Genomic DNA, 21618 nt, shown 5'->3' on the forward strand with positions numbered 1-21618 from the left:
TCTAGTATGTGTTGTAAAAGTAACAACAGTACTTTCGATCAATTTCATTCCGTATTACTACAAAGATGTTTGTAATGAACGTCAAATAAATGCAATTAAACGATCTTATTTATATTTAATTTTTTAGTTTTCTACACTGAAAAAAATATTGTCTTGAAGTCAAAGATTCCATGTCCTTAGAATAAGAATGCAAATTTTGCTTAAAAGGCAATAAACTTTTGAATGAAGTTGTAATGTCCTTATAATTAAGTGATTTTACTTAAAAATGTGTATCATAACATGAAAGATAAAATTTTTGAGGTAAGGTCAATGTGACTTTAATAATTAAGAAAAATTCTTTAAAATTAATAAAATTGTCTTTAAATTTGTTTCCTTTTTGCATCTAGCCTACAAAGCAAAATATCGTTAAAAAATTAGACATGTTTTCAACACTTTATTTTAAAGACGCTTTTTACTTTAAACATAGCATAATTTCTACTGGAAGTCGAGTCTTGATATGGAAAATAAAATTGTCGTTAACTCGTTTTTAAATGATTTTGATAACAACTGACGAAAAAATCTAAAAAAATTGAAAATTAACATTTGCTTCCTAGAAGCAAGTACATAGCCCCCAAATTTAAAAGAGAATTACGTCTTTAAAGTATCCTTACTTGTATTCTCCGCTTCTTTGGCTCGGAATTAATACCCAAACTGTTAAAGTAAAGAAAAAATCTTTGGAACCGGGCATGCTTTTTTTCATTCACATTTGCTTTACTATTGTACTATATCCTAGCATTCTCTTATTTCTGATATTAGTTCTCGAAAATTTAATTAAAATTTCAATTTTGGTTGAAAAATGTGCGCATATACATTTATTATACAATAAAGGGGAAAAAAGCGAAATTAGGTAACACTAGATCTGAGTAAGAATATTCGTAGGTATTTCACGGACTGATGTCGATGGAGGTTGTTGCAAACATAAACATACACACACACATTACAAATATAACAAAACCTCTTCTCTACGTCTTTTGCAAAACAAAAAAAAAAACTTTCGGAGAGTAGTTACTTCTACTCTGTGTATAGACTTTCAATTCCAATCAGCGTTGCCGTTTTGGTCCGATCGGACCAAAATTGGTCCAAAAGATTTCTAATTTTTAAATTTGGTCCGATGGTCAGACCAAACAGAATTTTGTCCATTTTGGTCCATTTTCATAAATTTGGTTTCTATCACATATTAAATAGTAGATGGTGCACCGCAAAGAATATTGTCGGGAGGCCAAATATTTCACATGCTTAAAATACGAATACGAATTTTGCTTAGAATAGAAGACGTTTTTCTCTGAAAAAAAGTTTTTCCTTGTCTAAAAGTCTCTAAACTTTTCAATGAAGTCTGTTTGTCCTTATAGCTAAGTGATTCGACATAAAAATGTGTATCCTAACATGAATGCAAATTTCGTTTTAATGAAGTCAAAATGGATTTAATATTTCTGAAAAAATCTTCAAAATTAATAAAATATTTCAACACATTGTTTTAAAGTCATTATACCCTAAACCACATAGGTGTTAGGGTATAATAAGTTTGATCTGCCAAAAAATGTGCCTACAAGAAATATTGATTTTAGAACCCATAAAATATATACCGATCGACTCAGATTCACCTCCTGAATCGATCTAGCGCTTGGCGTCCGTCCGTCCATCCGTCCGTCTGTCCATGTATTTGTTGTTCACAGGATTTCGGTCGCAATTATTAACCGATTTTGATGAAATTTGGTACAGGGAGTTTTTTTGGGCACAAGGACGAACGTTATTGAATTTGGAAGAAATCAGATCAAATTTAGATATAGCTTCCATATATATGTATTGCCCGATTTCGACGAATGGGGTCACGTTGCACTTTTTTTACTAACCGATCGTCGTCAAATTTAGCACAAAATAATCTTCTGTATCACCCTTTAAGTCTGAAAATTTCATCGAAATCGGTTCATAGGTCCCATATATATGTATCGCCCGATTTTGTCAAATTAGGTCATAAAACCCTTATAACCGATCTTACTCAAAGTTGGCGAAATGTAATCTTCTATAGCACTAACTATATGTGCAAAAAATCATCGAAATCGGTTCAGATTTAGCTATAGCTCCCATATATGTACCGCCCGATTTTTCTAAATAAAATAAAACTCAATTGAACAAATAATACAATGTTTGTACTATAATTTTCTCGAAGAGGAGCGGAGCGGAGCGTGGAGCGGAGCGGAGCGATTTTTTTTTTCTCGGAGCGGAGCGAGGAGCGGAGCGGTTTTTTTTTCTCCGGAGCGGGAGCGGAGCGGAGCGAAAAAAATGGACCGCTCCGGATCCCTGGTTTATTGTACCATTTGTTTACACCCAGAAGGAGACAAGATAGACACATGGTGTATTTTGCAATAATAATGTTTGGCTTTTGTAGGCTTCCGTCTTTTACAACGTATGCAATATATTAAAGGAAAATACAGTTAAATTGTACTGTTGATTAACATGCAATAAATATATATGTATTTATAATAAGTACGTACATACATTCATTTTTTTTCTATTATCATAAATAAAGTGTAATATTTGAGCATAGTTTTGAGCGCTGGAATGTTTCATGTTTCTATATGCGTTTTCGTTTCTGTAAGCCTAAGCACCATGTATATATAACAGCACCATGTTTCACATTCACTATTGGCCTATTAATCCCAATAATCAATATGAGCACCGGATTGGAATGTTGATTCCTGTATAATTTTCAAAAATTTCTCAGTTGTTTGTTCGGTTGTTAACATTGTTTTTGTATCGCGTTGATTTTTGAATGACTTGTGTAATTCCTTGCAAATCGTTTCGTTCTGTACATAGACAGTCATATCTGTGTCAATGGCACCGGGGGCATAATTGAGTACTAATGTATCATTGTCCTTCTCTTCGACGGCCAAAACACTAAAATACATATCTCTGGCTGCCTTGCCCGAACAATAGAAACTCATAGAGGCAAATGGTACAATTGCACACTTGGAACTTATATTCACCACTAACTTCGGAACTTCTGGGAATATTTTAAAGAACTCCACATTTAATGATATGGTGGAGAAAACATTCATATGATAATACTCTCTCCATATTTCGATATTTGATATATCTATGGCTTTTTTCGAAACATCACCTACAGTGCCAGCATTGTGAATAATGAAAGCCCTTTCAAAATCGTTGGCCTTCGATTGACTTTTGGCAATTGCATCTTGTAACAACCTGTTGAATTGTTCAGCTGTTGCTGTTGTTAAATCAATAGAGTATACTAGCACCGTGACGTCAGAGCGTTTAGATACAATTTCCGATTTGGTCTTTTCCAAAGCTTCCATGTTGCGCGCCATTAGAATAATCAAGGATCCAGCTTTTAGCTTCAATGACACCTCTATGGCCATCTTTTTTCCTATGCCACGAGAAGCTCCAGTGACAAGGAAAACGGTTTTCTTGTTTAAATCCAAACCCATTCTTCAAAAATTGGCCTATAATTTCGTTCCAACACAGCAAACTGTAACCAAATAATAAACAATAGTGATGCCATATTGAGAATTTTTGAAATATCGGGGAATTTTACATTGGCCATCTTTTGTGGATACTGCGAACACCTTGCCATCATTTCAGTTAGTTATGGCGATTTCGATTGGTAAAGGCCGGTATGCACCTCTAGCGAAATTTTCGGTAGCAAAAATTTATTTAAGTCTACAACAAAAAAAAAACAGCAATTTTTCGCTAGAGGTGCATACCGGCCTTAAAAAAGGCGCAACATTCTCGAAATTGTTTGCAAAATATGAAGGGCACTGTTATATCTTTTGGGTCCTGTATCCCTCACAATATTATGAATTAACAATAATTTTGGGAAGACACTATCATTTGAGTGAAAATATAATGACAAAAAAGTAGTGTAACACCAAGGCAACATATTTTTGCGAAACGAAAACGCCCTTATATTTCATCCCTACAATAGAATATTTTATGCTGCTCCAAAACGATCATCGACGGCGATAGGAAAAAATGGATATCATTTCACGGAAGCGCTCACCATTCACACGATTACGATTCGCATCATCTTTGAAGAGGTATGGTGCAATGATGGCACCAACGAAGTGTGACTTTTCTGTATGAATTGGTAAGTTTGACAATGTTTCTGGCTGATCCTCACTTTAACATCGACAATTCTGGTTATCTACGTACCCATTGAGTCAAAAAAAATTCACGCGATGAACTTTCTTAGCCCATTCACTACCGAAATAAACCTAAAGGTGGGTATTAAGTTCGAGTTTAGCCGCTAAAAATGTAATTTTTTCACGATTACTTTTCTTTAATAGCCCATTTTAAATAATACAAACTTCGTGAACATTTTTTCATTTCATTTTATTGAGTACCTACACAACAATTTGCTTTGGGTTATTCCCCATTAAGTTATAATAAAATTTGCAACAAATATGTATAATTTTAAGCCTTTTTTTACTGATTTAGTTTTCACTTTAGCGGCTAAAGGTGGGTACTACGTTCGGTTTTTTCACGAAAACACTAAATTAAAAGTACAAAAATATTTATGAAGAATATTATATTTTTATCAAGTCTTATCAAATAATGGATGGAAAAGATCCAATGAATTGATAATCATTTTATATTTCTAAATTAATTAATTAAGAAAAGTAACCGTGAAAAAAGCTGGTTTTCAGCTTGCAAACTGAACATAGTACTCAGCTTAAAGTCGAACTTACTACTCACCTTAATGTTAAAAACTTTAATTATACCCTGCGCCACACTGTTGAACAGGGTATTATAAGTTAGTTCATATGTTTACAACACCCAGAAGGAGACGAGATAGACATACGGTGTCTTTGGCAATATTGCTCAGGGCAGGCCCCTGAGTCATGTCCGTCCGACTGTGAAAACATTTTTGTAATCAAAGTCTAGGTCGCAATTCTAGTTCAATCGACTAATCGACAAATTTGGCACAAGAATGTTTTGGGTCAGAATAGAACCTTAGTGATTTTGGACGAAATCGGTTCAGGTTTAGACATATATCTTTCCTCCGATATCTACTAATATGGCCCCAGAAGCCAGAATTTCAGCCTGATTTGCTTTAAATTTTGTACAAAGACTGCAATTGATAGTGTCGAATCGTGTGCCGAATTTGGTTGAAATCGGTTTAGATTTAGATAGAGCTCGCACATATATCTTTCGCCCGATATCAACTTATATGGCCTCAGAAGACAGAGTTTTGCCCTGATTTGCTCTAAATTTTGTTTAGGGAGTAGAATTATCGTTCTGCATATGCATGCCAATTTTGGTTGAAATCGGTTCAGATTTATATATAGCTCATTCGTCCGATTTACATTCATATGGCAAAAGAGGTCAAACTTGTAATCCGAATCACGTAAATTTTTGCACAGGGAGTATAATTAACATTACAACTATACATGTCTAATTTGGTTGAAATCGGTTCAGATTTAGATATAGCTCCCATATATGTTTTTCTGATTTCGGTAAAAATGGTCAAAATACGCACATTTTCTTTGTAAAGCCTCTATTTTAAAATAACATCAAGAAATAAATCGAAACTATGTGGAAAAATAGAGTTTGTTGTCGTTTTCGAATATCCTCCTTAGTGGACATCGGTAGTCAAAGGGTTTACGGAACACGCACTTTGATAATAAAGAGTGTCAGCTGTTTAAACCAGCGATAACAAAAATATAATAGGTAAAAAATTACCCTTTACAATTTATAAAATTCATCTTAAAAATATGTTACTATTAACATTAAATTTACATACCGTATATAATTAGTGTACAGAAACGTTGGCCAATGTAAAAATCTCTTACCATAGGTTTATCAAGGTGGCATCGCTAATATTTACTTTTTTGCTATTTAGTGTATTGGAATCGCTTGCTAGCAATGCGATTATATTTATCGATAATTATATCTTACCGTTAGTATATCATGTCAACCATGTCGGTTGATAGGCGAAACATTTGTCCGGAACAATATCAACTCTTACATTTAATTCGCAAATGAAATTTCTATTTTATGTCTAGTATTAAGTTCGTTTCTTGGAAAAGCTAATATCAACATGAAGCCTCATCAGTAGGGTTATTCAAATTTGGCAGAAGTACTAGGTTTAGATATATGTATGTACACAGAACATTTTTTTTCTAATTCAATCACGAAATTAATAATTAATTTTTTTGAATTTGCTTCAAACATGATAGTGTCACTCAAAGAATTAAATTTTTTTGTAATTTTTTCATACGATTTTGCATTTTCCTATGTCCGATTAAAATTATAGTTGGATTTATCTTTGGATTTAATGATATCTATATAAAAAATTCTATATAAAAATTAATTATTTATGAACTACATTTTCAATTATTTTTTATTTAATTAACACGTTAATTGGGACAATTATTATTTTAATTAAAAATGTAAAAACATTCAATCATTTTATTATTTTTTTTTTAATTATTTGTCGTTTATTTTATTATACATTTAACTGTATCAGACAATTTTTAATTGATTGATTTTAATTAATTGTATCAATTGATTTTTTAATTGAAATTCTTTCTTTCAGTGACTAATAATTAGGAATTAAAATACACTTGATTAAAAAAAATAATTTTTCGGCATTTTGTTATTGTGTCAGTTAAATTTTAAATTGTTTAAGTTTTAAATTTTCATCATTGTTTTTATCAGGGCTGTGGAGTCCAGCCAATTTTGCTCGACTCCGACTCCAGCAAAATGTTCAGACTCCGACTCCAAGACTCCGACTCCGGCTCCACAGCCCTGGTTTTAATTGGTAATATTTTGCCGACTTCTTTCAACTTAATTTGCGAAAAATTAGAGAAATCTGTTTATAACATATCTGAATATAAAATATGGTCATATTGCTCCCCAGCAAACAAATTTGGAAGTTTTTCTAAAGGCACAACTTTAAAAGCATTTCCAAAAATGTCCTCCCAAAGATGGTATTTATTTTAACTACATAGGAAGTTCTTTTAATTAAAGTTTTAATAACTCGGTTTTTTCATATAATTAATGGGTAATTTTACCTTTTTTGTTTTGTTTGTTTTTGTTTGTAGAAGTAAGAAAGATATGAGGGTCAATGTAATTAGTCAGAAAAGATTGTTTTTTTTTTTTTTTTGAGTTAGTCTTTATGAAATTGTTTTTACATCCTGGAAAAGATTACACGTTTATCACAAAAATAATATACTTTTCTTCCAAATAAACTTCCTTACAGCGAAAAGCAAATGAGAAAAGAACTTTGTTTGTCTAAAATTTCGTTTGGGAGGAAAGAATTATTTTTTTGCGTGTATGTTTGATATTTTAGCTGGGGAATATGATTGTTGTTTCCCTTTTTCAGCGGACAAAAACTGTTGTTTTAACAAACACTTTTGCTGTTATGAACAACAACATTTTTTGGCTGTAAATATTTTTCAACAAATTCATTGCAACTTATTACACACAATTATTTTTTATTTTTTATTTTTAAAGAAACTTTTGAATTTTGAAGGCAAAAAATTCATGATGGACACATTTTTGGTAAACTTTACAGATTTTAGGAAATTCTGAATTTGTGGGAAATACGAATTTAGAAAATTTTTGTGGTTCATTTTGGAATTATTAAAAAAATGAGAATATTACGCAAATTAAGGCATAACAGCAAAAAAATGTTTGGTGATAGCATTTAAGAATTTTTCGGATATATAGCGCATGAATATAAAAAAAAATTATTCTCGAAAATACTTTGGGTAACATTTTATAAACTAAAAATTAAATTAAAAATTGGGAATTGTTGCCCGCTAGATCAAAAAAATACAAAAATATATCAGCAAACATTGACTGTTGTTTTTAGCAAACTGTTTTCTACACTCATGGAAAAAAGTCTGCAAAAAACAGTCTCTACTTCAGGGTCTAACGAACAATAAATTATAACATTTTTAGGTAATACATTTTTCCCCAAAGCATATTAAAGAACAAAAAGTAGTTTTTGGTATATTTTTGCACTGTAATATACTTACAAGCTCCTAAAAGTGATCAGAAAACATTTTGTTTGCTGTTATGCCTCAATTTGATAAATATTCAGATGTTTGGGCAAATGCTATTGACATTAATTAAATATTGTTTTCATTGTGTTACGATAGCCCCTAAGTTGACATTTTTATTTGTTTCAGCCACACTGTTTTAGTGTAAACGAGCTTAAAAAATAGCAGACAATGTTTGCTATTTCAGCACAGTGTCTGCACTGCCCTTTTGCTGTTTTAGCGGACTTTTCTGCTGGTTCTACTTACAAATTTCTTTGGGTGTATTAGAGTATCATTTTAAAACAATTCTCTAATATTGTTTTTTTTTTTTTAGCTTGATATATATGTTTACTCAATTGTTTTGGAACATGACATGCCATCATTTGCAAAAAATAAAAATATTAATTAAATATTTTTCGTAATAAAAACAAGTCTATTGTAGGTTATTTAAAATTATAAACATTTTCTTTGTAGCTATAGAGACAATTCTCTTTATTTCAGATGTAGTAACAAGTAATACAACAACATACAGTAATGAACAATAACATTTAAACAACAAAAGACAAATACTAAAATATTCAGCAAATTTGTTTTTGTTCAATATATTCCATGACCACGAGCAGGTGATTTTCATTTTAACCGGTTTTTTTTTGCAATGCTGGTATTGCCCAGATTACTCATAGATGAAAAGTGATGGCTTATAACATACATATATCATGGCACAATATCGAAACAGTCATAATCATAATAGTCTATATGGGCTCCAGTCTCAAATGCTACATCCTCAAGGACTTTAATAAATTTCTCTGCTGTTTGTTGTGTGGTCAGCATAGTCCTATTATCTCTTTGTGTCTGGAATGCTTCTTTTAAATCCACATTAAAAGTATCCTCCTGGATAATCAAGGTCATATCTGTGTCTATGGCACCAGGAGCATAATTCAATACCAATGTGTCATTATCCTTCTCTTCCACTGCCAAAACTTTGAAATACATTTCCCGAGCTGCCTTACCAGAACAATACAAGCCCATAGAAATAAATGGCTCAATACTACACAGTGAAGTTACATTCACAACCAATTTGGGTACGGTGGCAAAGACCTTAAAGAACTCCACATTTAAGGCTATGGTTGAGAAAACATTTGTGTGATAATATTGCCTCCATATTTCAGTGTCACCAAGATCCTTGGTCTTTTTCGTTACATCACCCAAAGTACCCGCATTGTGTATGATAAGGGCTCTGTCAAAAATTTCTACCTCTTGACTTTGGACCAATGTGCCATTTAATATTTTTGCAAATTGTTCTGCTTTTGCTGTTGACAAATCTATGGAGATCGCTTGGACTGTGACGTCAGAACGTTTTGATTCAATCTCAGATTTGGTTTTTTGCAAAGCCTCCAAGTTACGTGCCAAAAGAACTATTACCGATCCCGATTTTAATTTGGCAGCCACACTGATGGCCATTGTTTTGCCTATGCCTCGAGAAGCTCCGGTAATGAGGAAAAAGGTTTTCTTATTTAAATATAAGCCCATTTTGTGAAAGTAAACACGATTTCAACGTTAATACTCGACCTCGACTTGTTTCAAATGCAATGCTAAAACAACTGTTCATAAAGCGGCGAATTGATTGTTATCAGCGTTCATTGTGCTGCATCGGAGATACCAGATCGATGGAAATTCAATTTAATTCAATTATTAACAATGTGGCAGTTGTTGTAAAGTAATAGTTACGGTAATCGATAAATAACCGTTGCATAATTTCTTTTTAAAGAAAATGAAATTCAAGACATTCTTAACTATACTATATTGCAAACGCCAATATGATAAAATTAAGTAAAATTCCAGAAATTTTATTAGATACTAGCGTAACCCGGCCCGCTTCGCTGCGCCTTCCGAAGCGTATTTGGAGGAACATTTTGCGTTAACTTAGTCAACTATATCATTCGTGCTGAAAACAAATTCGAAAAGATTTGAATTCTTTTAAACAAATCGGACTACTTGATTTTTCGTTTATAGGTACAAATACGGCGGGAGAGGGTGTACCCTTTCCTCCAAATTTTTTTAATAATGTTCTGTATTCAAGTAGTTGGACAATCTTCTATATTTCTTGTGAATTTTAAGTGTGGTTTGTCAAGGAAAGGTATCCTTTTCCTCAACAAATCTGAAAATTAAGCACTATATTATCCAAACGTAGTAAAAATTTTACCACATTAACATTTGCTAAAATGTTGGAAAATGATGTACCCTCTACGTTCGCTACCAATTTCATGTAAATTTAAGTTCTTTACTAAAAAGAAGTCTGGCAGAAGCCTGTGCAAAAATCATAAAATTATGTACCGAGTTCCCATTTATGGACAACCCTCTACTTTCAATTTAAGAAGAAAAAAAACGGACAAAAGGGCACCCTCTCCCCACCTTCGCACCACTCCGACCTGATATCGGACTATCACGTACCCTATATTAATTTCGCAACTACTCAATGGTCCCTATAAATTCTATCGAAGTAAATCGACAAAGTTTATTTCAATTTTCCCCTTCCCCAACCAGATATCGAAAAATCATATACCAATTTAAAAATCATGTATAAATTTAATTACCTCCTCCCACGTTCCCTGTAAATTTCAAGTAGATCGGCGATGTTTAAATTTTGCTCTATTGTTTTAAAGGGACGTCACTTTCCCCGATACAATATCGACAAACACCGTAGTGAATAGCACCCCTAACCTTCCCAGAAAATTCTTAAAACTTTCCTTCAAGTGTGGGGCAAGGAAGGTTGCCTCTTCGTTCATAACGTTCCCCCACTGCTTTTGTAAATTTCAAGAAAACTTAATTTTTTTTTGCAGTTTTAGAGGAGGACCTCCTCCCCGACCAAATATCGAAAAGTGATGTAGCGTATCTTTTGTAAACGTCCCAGAAAATGTTAAACAAATTATAAGCCTAAAGGGGCGGCCTCTCTTCCGTCCAAATATCACAAATTCAGGTATCAACTATTAATATCGTAACCTCTCCCCAGTCCTCAAGTAACTCGGTAAAGTTTAATTGTTTCTCTGTATGTACTTAGGAGAAGCGGATGTCTCCCTATGCCCTTTTATTTTTATTAAAAAATCAGGAACCTGGTATAAATTTCATAACCCGTTTTTTCCGTAAAATTTCAGTCGGGGGAGTTTAGTTTTGTTTGTACTTTCAAAAAAAAAAAAAAAAAAAAAAATCGGCAAAGGGGAGGTCCCCCTCTCCGACCAAATACCGAAAAATAATGTAGCGGATTTTTGTCTAGATGCCAACCCCAACATTCAATGAAAATTTCAAGCAAATCGCATAATTTTGTTCCAAGTTTCAAAAAGTGTGGCAAGGGGGAGGTCCCCCTCCCCATCCACATATGAAATCATCAGGTACCCCATATTAATTCCATAACCTCACCACATGTTTTCTGTAAATCTCAGATAATTTAGAGAATTTTAGTTTTTTCACAGTACTTTAAAAAAGTCGAACAAAGGGGAGGCCCCCCTCCGCCGTCAAATATCGAAATAAAAAGTAGCGGATCTTTGTCTAGATGCCAACCCCAATCTTCAATGAAAATTTCAAGCAAATCGGTCAACTTTGGTCTAATTTTCAAAAAGTCGGACAAAGGGGAGGTTCCTCTCCGCGACCATATGTCAAAAAATGAGGTACCCTATTTTCAGCACATGAGTGCCCCCCACGATCTCTGAAAGTTTCAAGTAAATCGGTTCAGCCGTTTTCGCGCCAACCCGGAACATACAAATAAACAAACAAACAAATAAACAAACATAATTTGAATTTTATATATATAGATAAATATTTTTTTCTTCTTGATTTAAAGAAAAAAATATTTCGGATTTTTAATTAATAGTTGGTATGTGAACTATAGCAGAAGAAATTTCGTATAATTCCCAAAAATAGTAAGAATGAACAACTGCATGCCTAAATGGTCATAATTTGAGGCATGTGATTTTTTTCTTTATATTTAGTTAATTTTTTCTTCTATGAGAGGGTGTAATTTCGTAAATTGTAAACAGGAAAAATAGACTTTTTTATAGGAAGAACGAACTACCTTGTGCGAAAATTGAACTAAATTGTACTCCACATTTTAAGATTTCATTAAGCTGTGGAAAATTTCGAAAAAATAACAAAATTTAACTCCCAACAAATATTTTTTTTGCAATAAAAATAACTTCAATTTAGCGTTAATTAAAATTTTCCTGTTGTTCTGTTGGGTTCACTGTTTTTTCAGTGTAGTACCCACCTTAGCATAGAAGACGCATTTCTCCGATACAAAGTTTTTTTCTTGTCGGAAAATCGATAAACTCTTCAATGAAGTCGTTGTGCCTTTACAGTTAGGAGATTCGCCTTAAAAATGGATATATTTACTAGGCTTGCCAAATGGCCTGGATTCGCCTGGAATGTCCCGGAATTTCGTCTCCAGGAAGTGTCCCGAATCTTTCACAAAATTTGCCAAAAATCCCGGAATTTCAATTACTCAAGGCATATGTTTTAATTTTTTTTCCATTTCTTAGAAACGAAAACTATTTGAAATTAAAACGTTTTCAAAAATATTTTTATACCCTCCTACATAGTATGGGGGTATATTAAGTTTGTCATTCCGTTTGTAACACATCGAATGGTGAAATTCTGAGTCGATCTGAGCATGTCCGTCCATCCGTCTGTTGAAATCACGCTAACTTCCGAAGGAAACAAACTATCGACTTGAAACTTGGGCCATATCGGTCCACTTTTACGTATAGCCCCCATATAAACGGATCCCCAAATTTAGCTTGCGGATCCTCTAAGAAGCAAATTTCATCCGATCCGGCTGAAATTTGATACATGATGTTAGTATATGGTCTCTAACGACCATGCAAAATTTGGTCCACATCGGTCCATAATTATAATAGCCCCCTTATAAACCGATCCACCGATTTGGCTTGTGGAGCCTCTAAGAGAAGCAAATTTCATCCGATCCGGCTGAAATTTGGTACATGGTGTAAGTATATGGTCCTTAACAACTATGCAAAAATTGGTTTACATCGGTTAATAATTATATATAACCCCGATTTGGCTTGCGGAGCCTCTAAGAGAAGCAAATTTCATCCGATCCGGCTGAAATTTGGCACATGGTGTTAGTATATGGTCTCTAATGACCATGCATAAATTGGTCCACATCGGTCCATAATTATATATAGCCCCCATAAAATCCTATCACCAGATTTGACCTCCGGAGCCTCTTGGAAGACCAAAATTCATCTGATTCAGTTGAAATTTGGTACGTGGTGTTAATATATGTCCTCATACACCCATGCAAAAATTACTCGAAATGGGTCCATAATTATATATAGCACCCATATAAACCGATTCCCAGATTTAACCTCCGGAGCCGCTTGGAAGAGCAAAATTCATCCGATTCGGTTGAAATTTGGTACGCTTAGTATATGGTATCCAACAACCAGGAGGGATTGGTTCAATATGTCCATAATTATATATAGCCCCATATAAACTGATCCCCAGATTTGACCTCCGGTGCCTTTTGGAGAAGTAAAATTAATCCGATCAGGTTGAAATTTGGTACGTGGTGGTAGAATATGATATTTAACAACCATGCCAAAAGTGGTCCATATCAGTCCATAATCCTATGTAGCCATAATCATATTGAAGCCACTTGGACGAGCAAATTTCATCCGAGTCAGTTGAAATTTGGTACATTGTGCTAGTATATGGCCGTTAACAACCATGCCTAACTAGGTCCATATCGGTCTATAGTTATATATATCCCTCATATAAATCGATCCCCAATTACATACAAATTGTTCCATATCAAGTTCATAATTGTATATAGTCCCCATATAAGTGACCCCGATATTTCAATTCTGGCTCTCTACGTACCGTGCAAATTCCATATAGATTCGCAATTATTTGTAAACTTACCTATACATACCTTTTTTGTCTAATATATATCACGTATGGACTAACTCACAATTTAGAAAACGATGTTAAGAAGTTTAAAGCTACCACAACCCAAGTAATTCGATTGTGGTTGACAGTCTTTCGTAGAAGTTTCTAAAGGGTGATTCTTTTGAGGTTAGGATTTTCATGCATTAGTATTTGACAGATCACGTGGGATTTCAGACATGGTGTCAAAGAGAAAGATGCTCAGTATGCTTTGACATTTCATCATGAATAGACTTACTAACGAGCCACAACGTCGAATTTTCAGTGAATGGGCCCTAGAAAAGTTGGCAGAAAATCCGCTTTTTTATCGACAAATTTTGTTCAGCGATGAGGCTCATTTCTGGTTGAATGGCTACGTAAATAAGCAAAATTGCCGCATTTGGAGTGAAGAGCAACCAGAAGCCGTTCAAGAACTGCCCATGCATCCCGAAAAATGCACTGTTTGGTGTGGTTTGTACGCTGGTGGAATCATTGGACCGTATTTTTTTCAAAGATGCTGTTGGACGCAACGTTACGGTGAATGGCGATCGCTATCGTTCGATGCTAACAAACTTTTTGTTGCCAAAAATGGAAGAACTGAACTTGGTTGACATGTGGTTTCAACAAGATGGCGCTACATGCCACACAGCTCGCGATTCTATGGCCATTTTGAGGGAAAACTTCGGAGAACAATTCATCTCAAGAAATGGACCGGTAAGTTGGCCACCAAGATCATGCGATTTGACGCCTTTAGACTATTTTTTGTGGGGCTACGTCAAGTCTAAAGTCTACAGAAATAAGCCAGCAACTATTCCAGCTTTGGAAGACAACATTTCCGAAGAAATTCGGGCTATTCCGGCCGAAATGCTCGAAAAAGTTGCCCAAAATTGGACTTTCCGAATGGACCACCTAAGACGCAGCCGCGGTCAACATTTAAATGAAATTATCTTCAAAAAGTAAATGTCATGGACCAATCTAACGTTTCAAATAAAGAACCGATGAGATTTTGCAAATTTTATGCGTTTTTTAAAAAAAAAAAGTTATCAAGCTCTTAACAAATCACCCTTTACGTACTCCATGGTGGAGGGTACATAAGATTCGGCCTGACCGAACTTACGGCCGTATATACTTGTTGTTTTTGGATTTTCATACTTTTTATGCCCTCAACCATAGAATGGTATACTAGGTTTGTCATTCCGTTTGTAATACATCGAAATACCGATTTCCGACTATATAAAGTATATATATTCTTGATCAGGGAGAAATTATAAGACGATATAATCATTTCCGTCAGTCTGTCTGTAGTAATCACGTGACAGCTTTCAATAGTAGCGCAATCGTCTTGCACTTTGGCACAGATTCCTTTTAGTTTGCAGGCAGGTGAAGTTCTAAGATGGGCTATATCGGTCCATGTTTTGGTATAGCCCCCATATAAACCGACCCCTCACACAAAAAATTTTTTTTCTGATTCAATCACGAAATTGAAATGTCTTCAATCACAGAAATGATAGTATCAATTAAAAAATTAATTGAAGGTCAATTAAAAAGTTAATTGATCCAATTAAAAAAATAATTGATACTATTATTTTTGTGATTGATTTTTGTTTCAATTAAAAAATTTTTTGAATCAATTAAATTTTTAATTGAATATTTTTTAAAACTCAATTAAAATTTTAATTGGAAAAAATTTCGTGAAATTTTTTTGTGTGCTCGGATTTGGGGTCTTGGATCTCTAGAAACCGTATTTTCTATCCGATTTGCCTGATATTGGAAATCTAGAGGTATTTTAGGACCACATATAGGTGTGTCTATGATTTGCTATAGCCCCCATATAGCCCGATTTTACTTCTTGAGCTTCTAGAAACCGTAGTTTTTATCCAATTTGCTCGAAATGTTATATCTATAGTTTTTTGAGGACCATAAATAGGTGTTCCGAACAAATTGTGTATCGGTACAGATATTGATATATCCCCCTTATAAACCCGCCCTCCGATTTGAGGTCTATATTCTGTAGGTTTTTCAGAATTTTGTGTATCGGTGCATGTTTTTGGCATAGCACCCATATAGACTGATTTCCCGATTTGAGTCCTTGGGCTTATGTAAATCGTAGTTTTTATCAGATTTGCCTGAAATTCTAACGGATTTAGTTTTTATTGCTCCATTTGGTAAGGCCTCCATATAGACCGATTTCACTTCTTGAGGGTGTAGATCATCACTGATCATGAAAATTGCTTGAAACTGAAAGTAAAATTTCTAGAGTTGGGTAGTTCCGGAGCGAACTAGCTCTTTGGAACTATTCCGTGGCTTGAACTAAATGAACTGGATCCGATACCTTTACTCTTTCAGCTCCTCAGTTCTTTATATTCATTTCGTTGTGTACTCATTCCATTTCTTTCGCTCTTTATGACAACAGCTCTCACTTAAATTGAAGTTGCTACATCCTTAATGAAGATATCGAAACTGTTCCAACCTAAATATCAATACGAACATGATTTACAAAAATTATGTAAAAAAACCTGTACAATGCGGAAGAATATTTTACGCAATAGAAACAAATCATAAACGAAAGGCGAACTCTTTTGGTCTAAAGTCGGCAAAATAATTTTTTACATAACAACTTTTGATTTTCTCTATGAAAAAATTTAAACACAATATTTCTAAAATAAATGTAGATTTTTGTATTAGTATTGATCTCTGAAAAATTTTTACAAAGTTATACCATTATCTAATTTTAGTTCCAAAATCTTTATTATACAAATTAATGTTCAAGAAATTTGATTAAATTCTTGTGAACTTTTATGTTTTACTTAAATTTTGTGTTCATGCGTTTTATTTTCTTGCGGAGCTAAAAGAAAATGTCAATATATGGCATTATTTAAGCACTTTCCTTATCCGGCTCCAAAAGGAACTGTGGAACTAGTTCCTTTTTAGGAGCGGATCTGAAAAGACCGATCACTTTAGTGAGCCGGGATCGCCCAACTCTAAAAATTTCCAGATTTTACTTCTTCTAATCATTTGAATAATGGGGATAAAAATCTATATATATTTTTTAGATTTTAAATCAAGGTGTTATTTAATCATTTCTATATATTATCAAGTAACCCGCTACGACGAAGGGTTTTCAAAGGTAACTGTTATATTTGATTCATGGTGGGTATAAAAGATTAGGCACGGCCGAACTAACTGCTGCATATACTTGTTAAATGTACATTTGTCTGTGAGAATTTGTACCATTTCATTCAATCTCATCACTATGAGAAATAAATCAAATCACTGTCACTTGAGCAGTAAATGTAAAAAATATACGCAAATGTCGAATTTTATTTCAAATTCACGTATTTCTGCGAAATGCATTTTTACAAATTTTAAGTCAAGTCTATACTCCCTGCCATGGTAAATTAATTCCCAGGTAGTTGCAGTATTACAAAAACAATAAAAACAACAAAATTCAAGTACATCCAGATGTCAGTTTTGTTTACAAATTTAATATCAGTAAACAAAAGCTATTAAATATTTTCAATTTGTTTTGTTTAATTTTTAATATTAGTTACTAATAGTAATCTATGCAACCAATGGTTACCTATGTAACCAGTAGTAACCATACATTTTTTTCACAATACTAACCTGTGGAATGTAACCAATAGTAACAAGACATGTTTTTGACAGTTGGATGTACTAAGCTGTGAACAGCTGACTGTGATGTAGTACCTTTAGTATAAAACTACTCCCTGCCAACATTATATAAGGAATGTACGGCGCAATGTCCCGGATTTCCGCAACCATCATCAGATAACGCTAATCTTTACATGAAAGAAAATTTTACTGTACTAAGGTCAACTTGGCTTTAACCCACTAATGCCCAATCCCGCCTTTATGCGGCCTTCATTTAATAAGGAAGCTTTTAGTGAAACACACCTTAAGACAACAAAAATGGGTAAAATAAAAAGAAAACTTAGTTGAAAAACTGTTCAAGAGGCTTTGCAGCATATACTGAATTTTAACGTATAACTTTTTCTTGTTTAGTTTTCTTTCTTTTGTTAACAATGAAAATTTAATCAGCTGGCAAAAAAATTGGGGTATTAGAGGGTTAATAATTCTGAAAAATTCTTTAAAATAAATGAAATTGTTTTAAGTTTGTTCACTTTTTGTATCTTTACTACAAAGGAAAAAGCATTAAAAAATGTTTTTTCCAATACTTTATTCCAATGGCGTTTTTACCTGATAAATAACATAATTTCTACTTGAAGTCGAGTCGTTTTTAAAGGACTTTGATAGAACATGAAGAAAAAAACTGAAGAAAAAAACTAATAAAATCAAATTTGTTTCCTAGAATCAAGTACGCAAAAAAAGAGAATTGTATCTTAAAAGTACTCTTACTTCATTAGTGTAAAGACAAATCAGCTCTCTAATCGGACCTGGTGTCAAAGGAAAGTAGCTTTTTAAACTTTCTAAATTTAAAAATTTTTCGACTTTTCTCATCTTTTCGAGTAAAAAAATTAATCGTGAATTTAAGGGCTTTAAAAGTGCTTTGCCTAAAAAAGTTAACTTTTGTACCGAAACTCGTATAAATTTAAAGAAAACGAATCTTTATAAAATTATCAAAAAATGGATGATGAAACCACGAGACTTTTAACCATACGTACGTAGTGTATATGTTTGGAAAGCTCGCCATGGCAACAAAGGTTGATTGTAAGCCGTAGATGTCTTCGTTTTGAGACAAGAATATATTCGAATGAAACCGCGTATTTTTCCTAACAAACTATGAATCGTTGAACAGTGTTCCGAAAATAAGCAAAAAGTTTATCTCATTGTCAAAACCTTGAGTTGAGTAGAGTATATTTAATAATTTCGGTCAATTGATACAGGAAACACTTATGTATGGTTCATGCTTGCGATCAGGTCAGATCTAGTGGTACATACAGCTTGTCGAATGAGCTCTATCGAACGGCAGGAATGTAAAAAAAAAACCGCTGATGTTTGGTTACAAATTCAGCTGTCTGTTTCAATTTCCGTTGATCGGTAGAGCCCGTTCGACAAAGAAAGAGAAACAGGATGTTAGAGTTGAGTACTTCAAGTTGGATCTAGTAGTTCTAACTTGGATCTTCAAGGAACTACGGGAACTAGTTGCAGTTACCTTTAAAAGATAGGCCGACTAAGGTGGCGACGTTATTTTCTACACGGATTAAAAAGACTGTTTTTCATATGTTTGGCTATAAACATTATATGTTTGGAACACAAATTTTTAAACACAATATTTTTGAGTGCAAGCATATAATGTTCATAAACTAGCATAACATGTTTGGGACATATATGTTAATATGTTAGAACATATTATGTTTGGGATATAAAATGTTTGTAAATATAATATGCTTGGATGCAAACATATATTAATTTAGAAATAGCCTATAAACATATATGTGTTTAGTAGCTTGGAGCGCTATTTAACAGGGAGCGATATTGAATTAAGTTGGTGGTTGTTGCTTGTTATTACAAAATTAACATTTTATTTTTCCTTGGGCAATTGATCAGCTACTTCTTTGATCCTTACAAACTGTGTGGTCCGCTGTTCGAATCCCCGTCCGACAAAAGATAAAATTTAAATTAAAAAAAATCATACAATTGAATAATTTCTTCTACAATGTTTGTATTACAGAAAAAGGTGCTAAGAACTAAAAAATCTCGTGGAAGTGAGAAAGATGTCGGGGAATATACAATTGGGTAGAAACAAAATTTTGAGCATTCAGGTCGAAAACCTATGTTGTTAGCATCTAAATTACCTGTTTATTTTCATAATTCATTATGATTGTAAATATATAAATAAATAAAATTTTGAGCACAATATTGTTTGGTAGAATTTTTTTTAAGCATATAATATTTTTGGGTGCAAAATGCTTCCAAACATATTATATGTTCACATAATAACATATTGTTTTTTGGAAGACAACATTATTGAATTTGGATGCAAAAATACAAAATGTTTGGAACTTAGACTACCCAAACATATATTGTTTAGACCAATATGCTTTCAAACATTTTATATATTGGAAGAGATCAAACATATAAATGTTTGGGCAATACCCAAAAATATATATGCTTGAAGCAAAATATGTTTGGGAGTATATGTTACAGAAGCGATTTTTTGTGAGCGTGTACAAAATCGTGTTTAGAATTTGCATTCACATGTATTTATCTCCATTATATTGTATATTCTCTGCACAGGTATAACATTGGATTTGAGAGATGTCCCAATTGTCTGTAATGATAAACTGATTTAGACTAGCGTTCATAGTTTAATTTATGAACTTAAAGAAGTACCACGGTACTTATTTTATTTAAATAGTATCAAATAACGTACAAAAGTGTCAAGTTGATCAACTTTACACTTGTAGTACATAACAACTTACGTTTGTAGGAGTAACTCTTAGATCATACTCCCTCGCATATTCCCTGGCTTTCAAAAGAGCTTCATGTATGTACACCGTAAGAAAACGCCATGATAGGTTCTGCTCTGCAAACGCCAATGATTTTGCAATACCGAGCAGCAAATGACTGATCTCGAAAGGGACCGGCGAATTGTACTCCATTAGTAGTAAAACACCTATTGGGAATAGTTCTCTCTGACTACAAGATCGTTTCCTACCGAAAATACAAGACTACCAATTGTGAATAACCGTGCGAACAAGATTCTTCACACGTGGGATCCAATATTCGATCCTCAAAATTCGCAAAACTAATTGTTTTCCTCCATAAGTGTACCAAGCTAAACAACCGACAATTGTACTGCAGAATTAAACGATGCCTTTCACTATACACGGATGAAAAAGACTGTTTTTCATATGTTTGGCTATAAACATTATATGTTTGGAACACAAATTTTTAAACACAATATTTTTGAGTGCAAGCATATAATGTTCATAAACTAGCATAACATGTTTGGGACATATATGTTAATATGTTAGAACATATTATGTTTGGGACATAAAATGTTTCTAAATATAATATGCTTGGATGCAAACATATATTAATTTAGAAATAGCCTATAAACATATATGTGTTTAGTAGCTTGGAGCGCTATTTAACAGGGAGCGATATTGAATTAAGTTGGTGGTTGTTGCTTGTTATTACAAAATTAACATTTTATTTTTCCTTGGGCAATTGATCAGCTACTTCTTTGATCCTTACAAACTGTGTGGTCCGCTGTTCGAATCCCCGTGCGGCAAAAGGTAAAATTAAAATAAAAAAAAAAAATCATACAATTGAATAATTTCTTCTACAATGTTTGTATTACAGAAAAAGGTGCTAAGAACTAAAAAATCTCGTGGAAGTGAGAAAGATGTGGGGGAATATACAATTGGGAAGAAACAAAATTTTGAGCATTCAGGTCGAAAACCTATGTTGTTAGCACCTATATTACCTGTTTATTTTCATAAGTCATTATAGTCATTATGATTGTAAATATATAAATTTTGAGCATTCAATATGCTTTCAAACATATTATATATTGGAAGAGATCAAACATATAAATGTTTGGGCAATACCCAAAAATGTATATGCTTGAAGCAAAATATGTTTGGGAGTATATGTTACAGAAGCGATTTTTTGTGAGCGTGTAGCCAAGAGTGAGCGGGCGAGCTAT

The 21618-nt window shown here is 33.3% G+C and overlaps 1 protein-coding gene across 1 annotated transcript; it reads right to left on the reverse strand.

Moving 5' to 3' along the window:
• Window positions 1-2476: 2476 nt before the first annotated feature.
• Sptr (Sepiapterin reductase) lies at window positions 2477-20566 on the reverse strand. Its single transcript, XM_075302055.1, has 6 exons — window positions 20387-20566; window positions 19052-19134; window positions 11802-11868; window positions 8763-9596; window positions 5663-5694; window positions 2477-3486 (listed from the first exon to the last, which is right to left on the reverse strand). The coding sequence occupies exons 1-6, from the start codon at window positions 20564-20566 to the stop codon at window positions 2691-2693; spliced, it is 1992 nt and encodes a 663-aa protein (XP_075158170.1). The 3' UTR covers window positions 2477-2690.
• Window positions 20567-21618: the final 1052 nt, after the last annotated feature.

The sequence above is a fragment of the Haematobia irritans genome, chromosome 3 (genome assembly GCF_050003625.1).
Source record: "Haematobia irritans isolate KBUSLIRL chromosome 3, ASM5000362v1, whole genome shotgun sequence".
NCBI classification, from domain to species: domain Eukaryota; kingdom Metazoa; phylum Arthropoda; class Insecta; order Diptera; family Muscidae; genus Haematobia; species Haematobia irritans.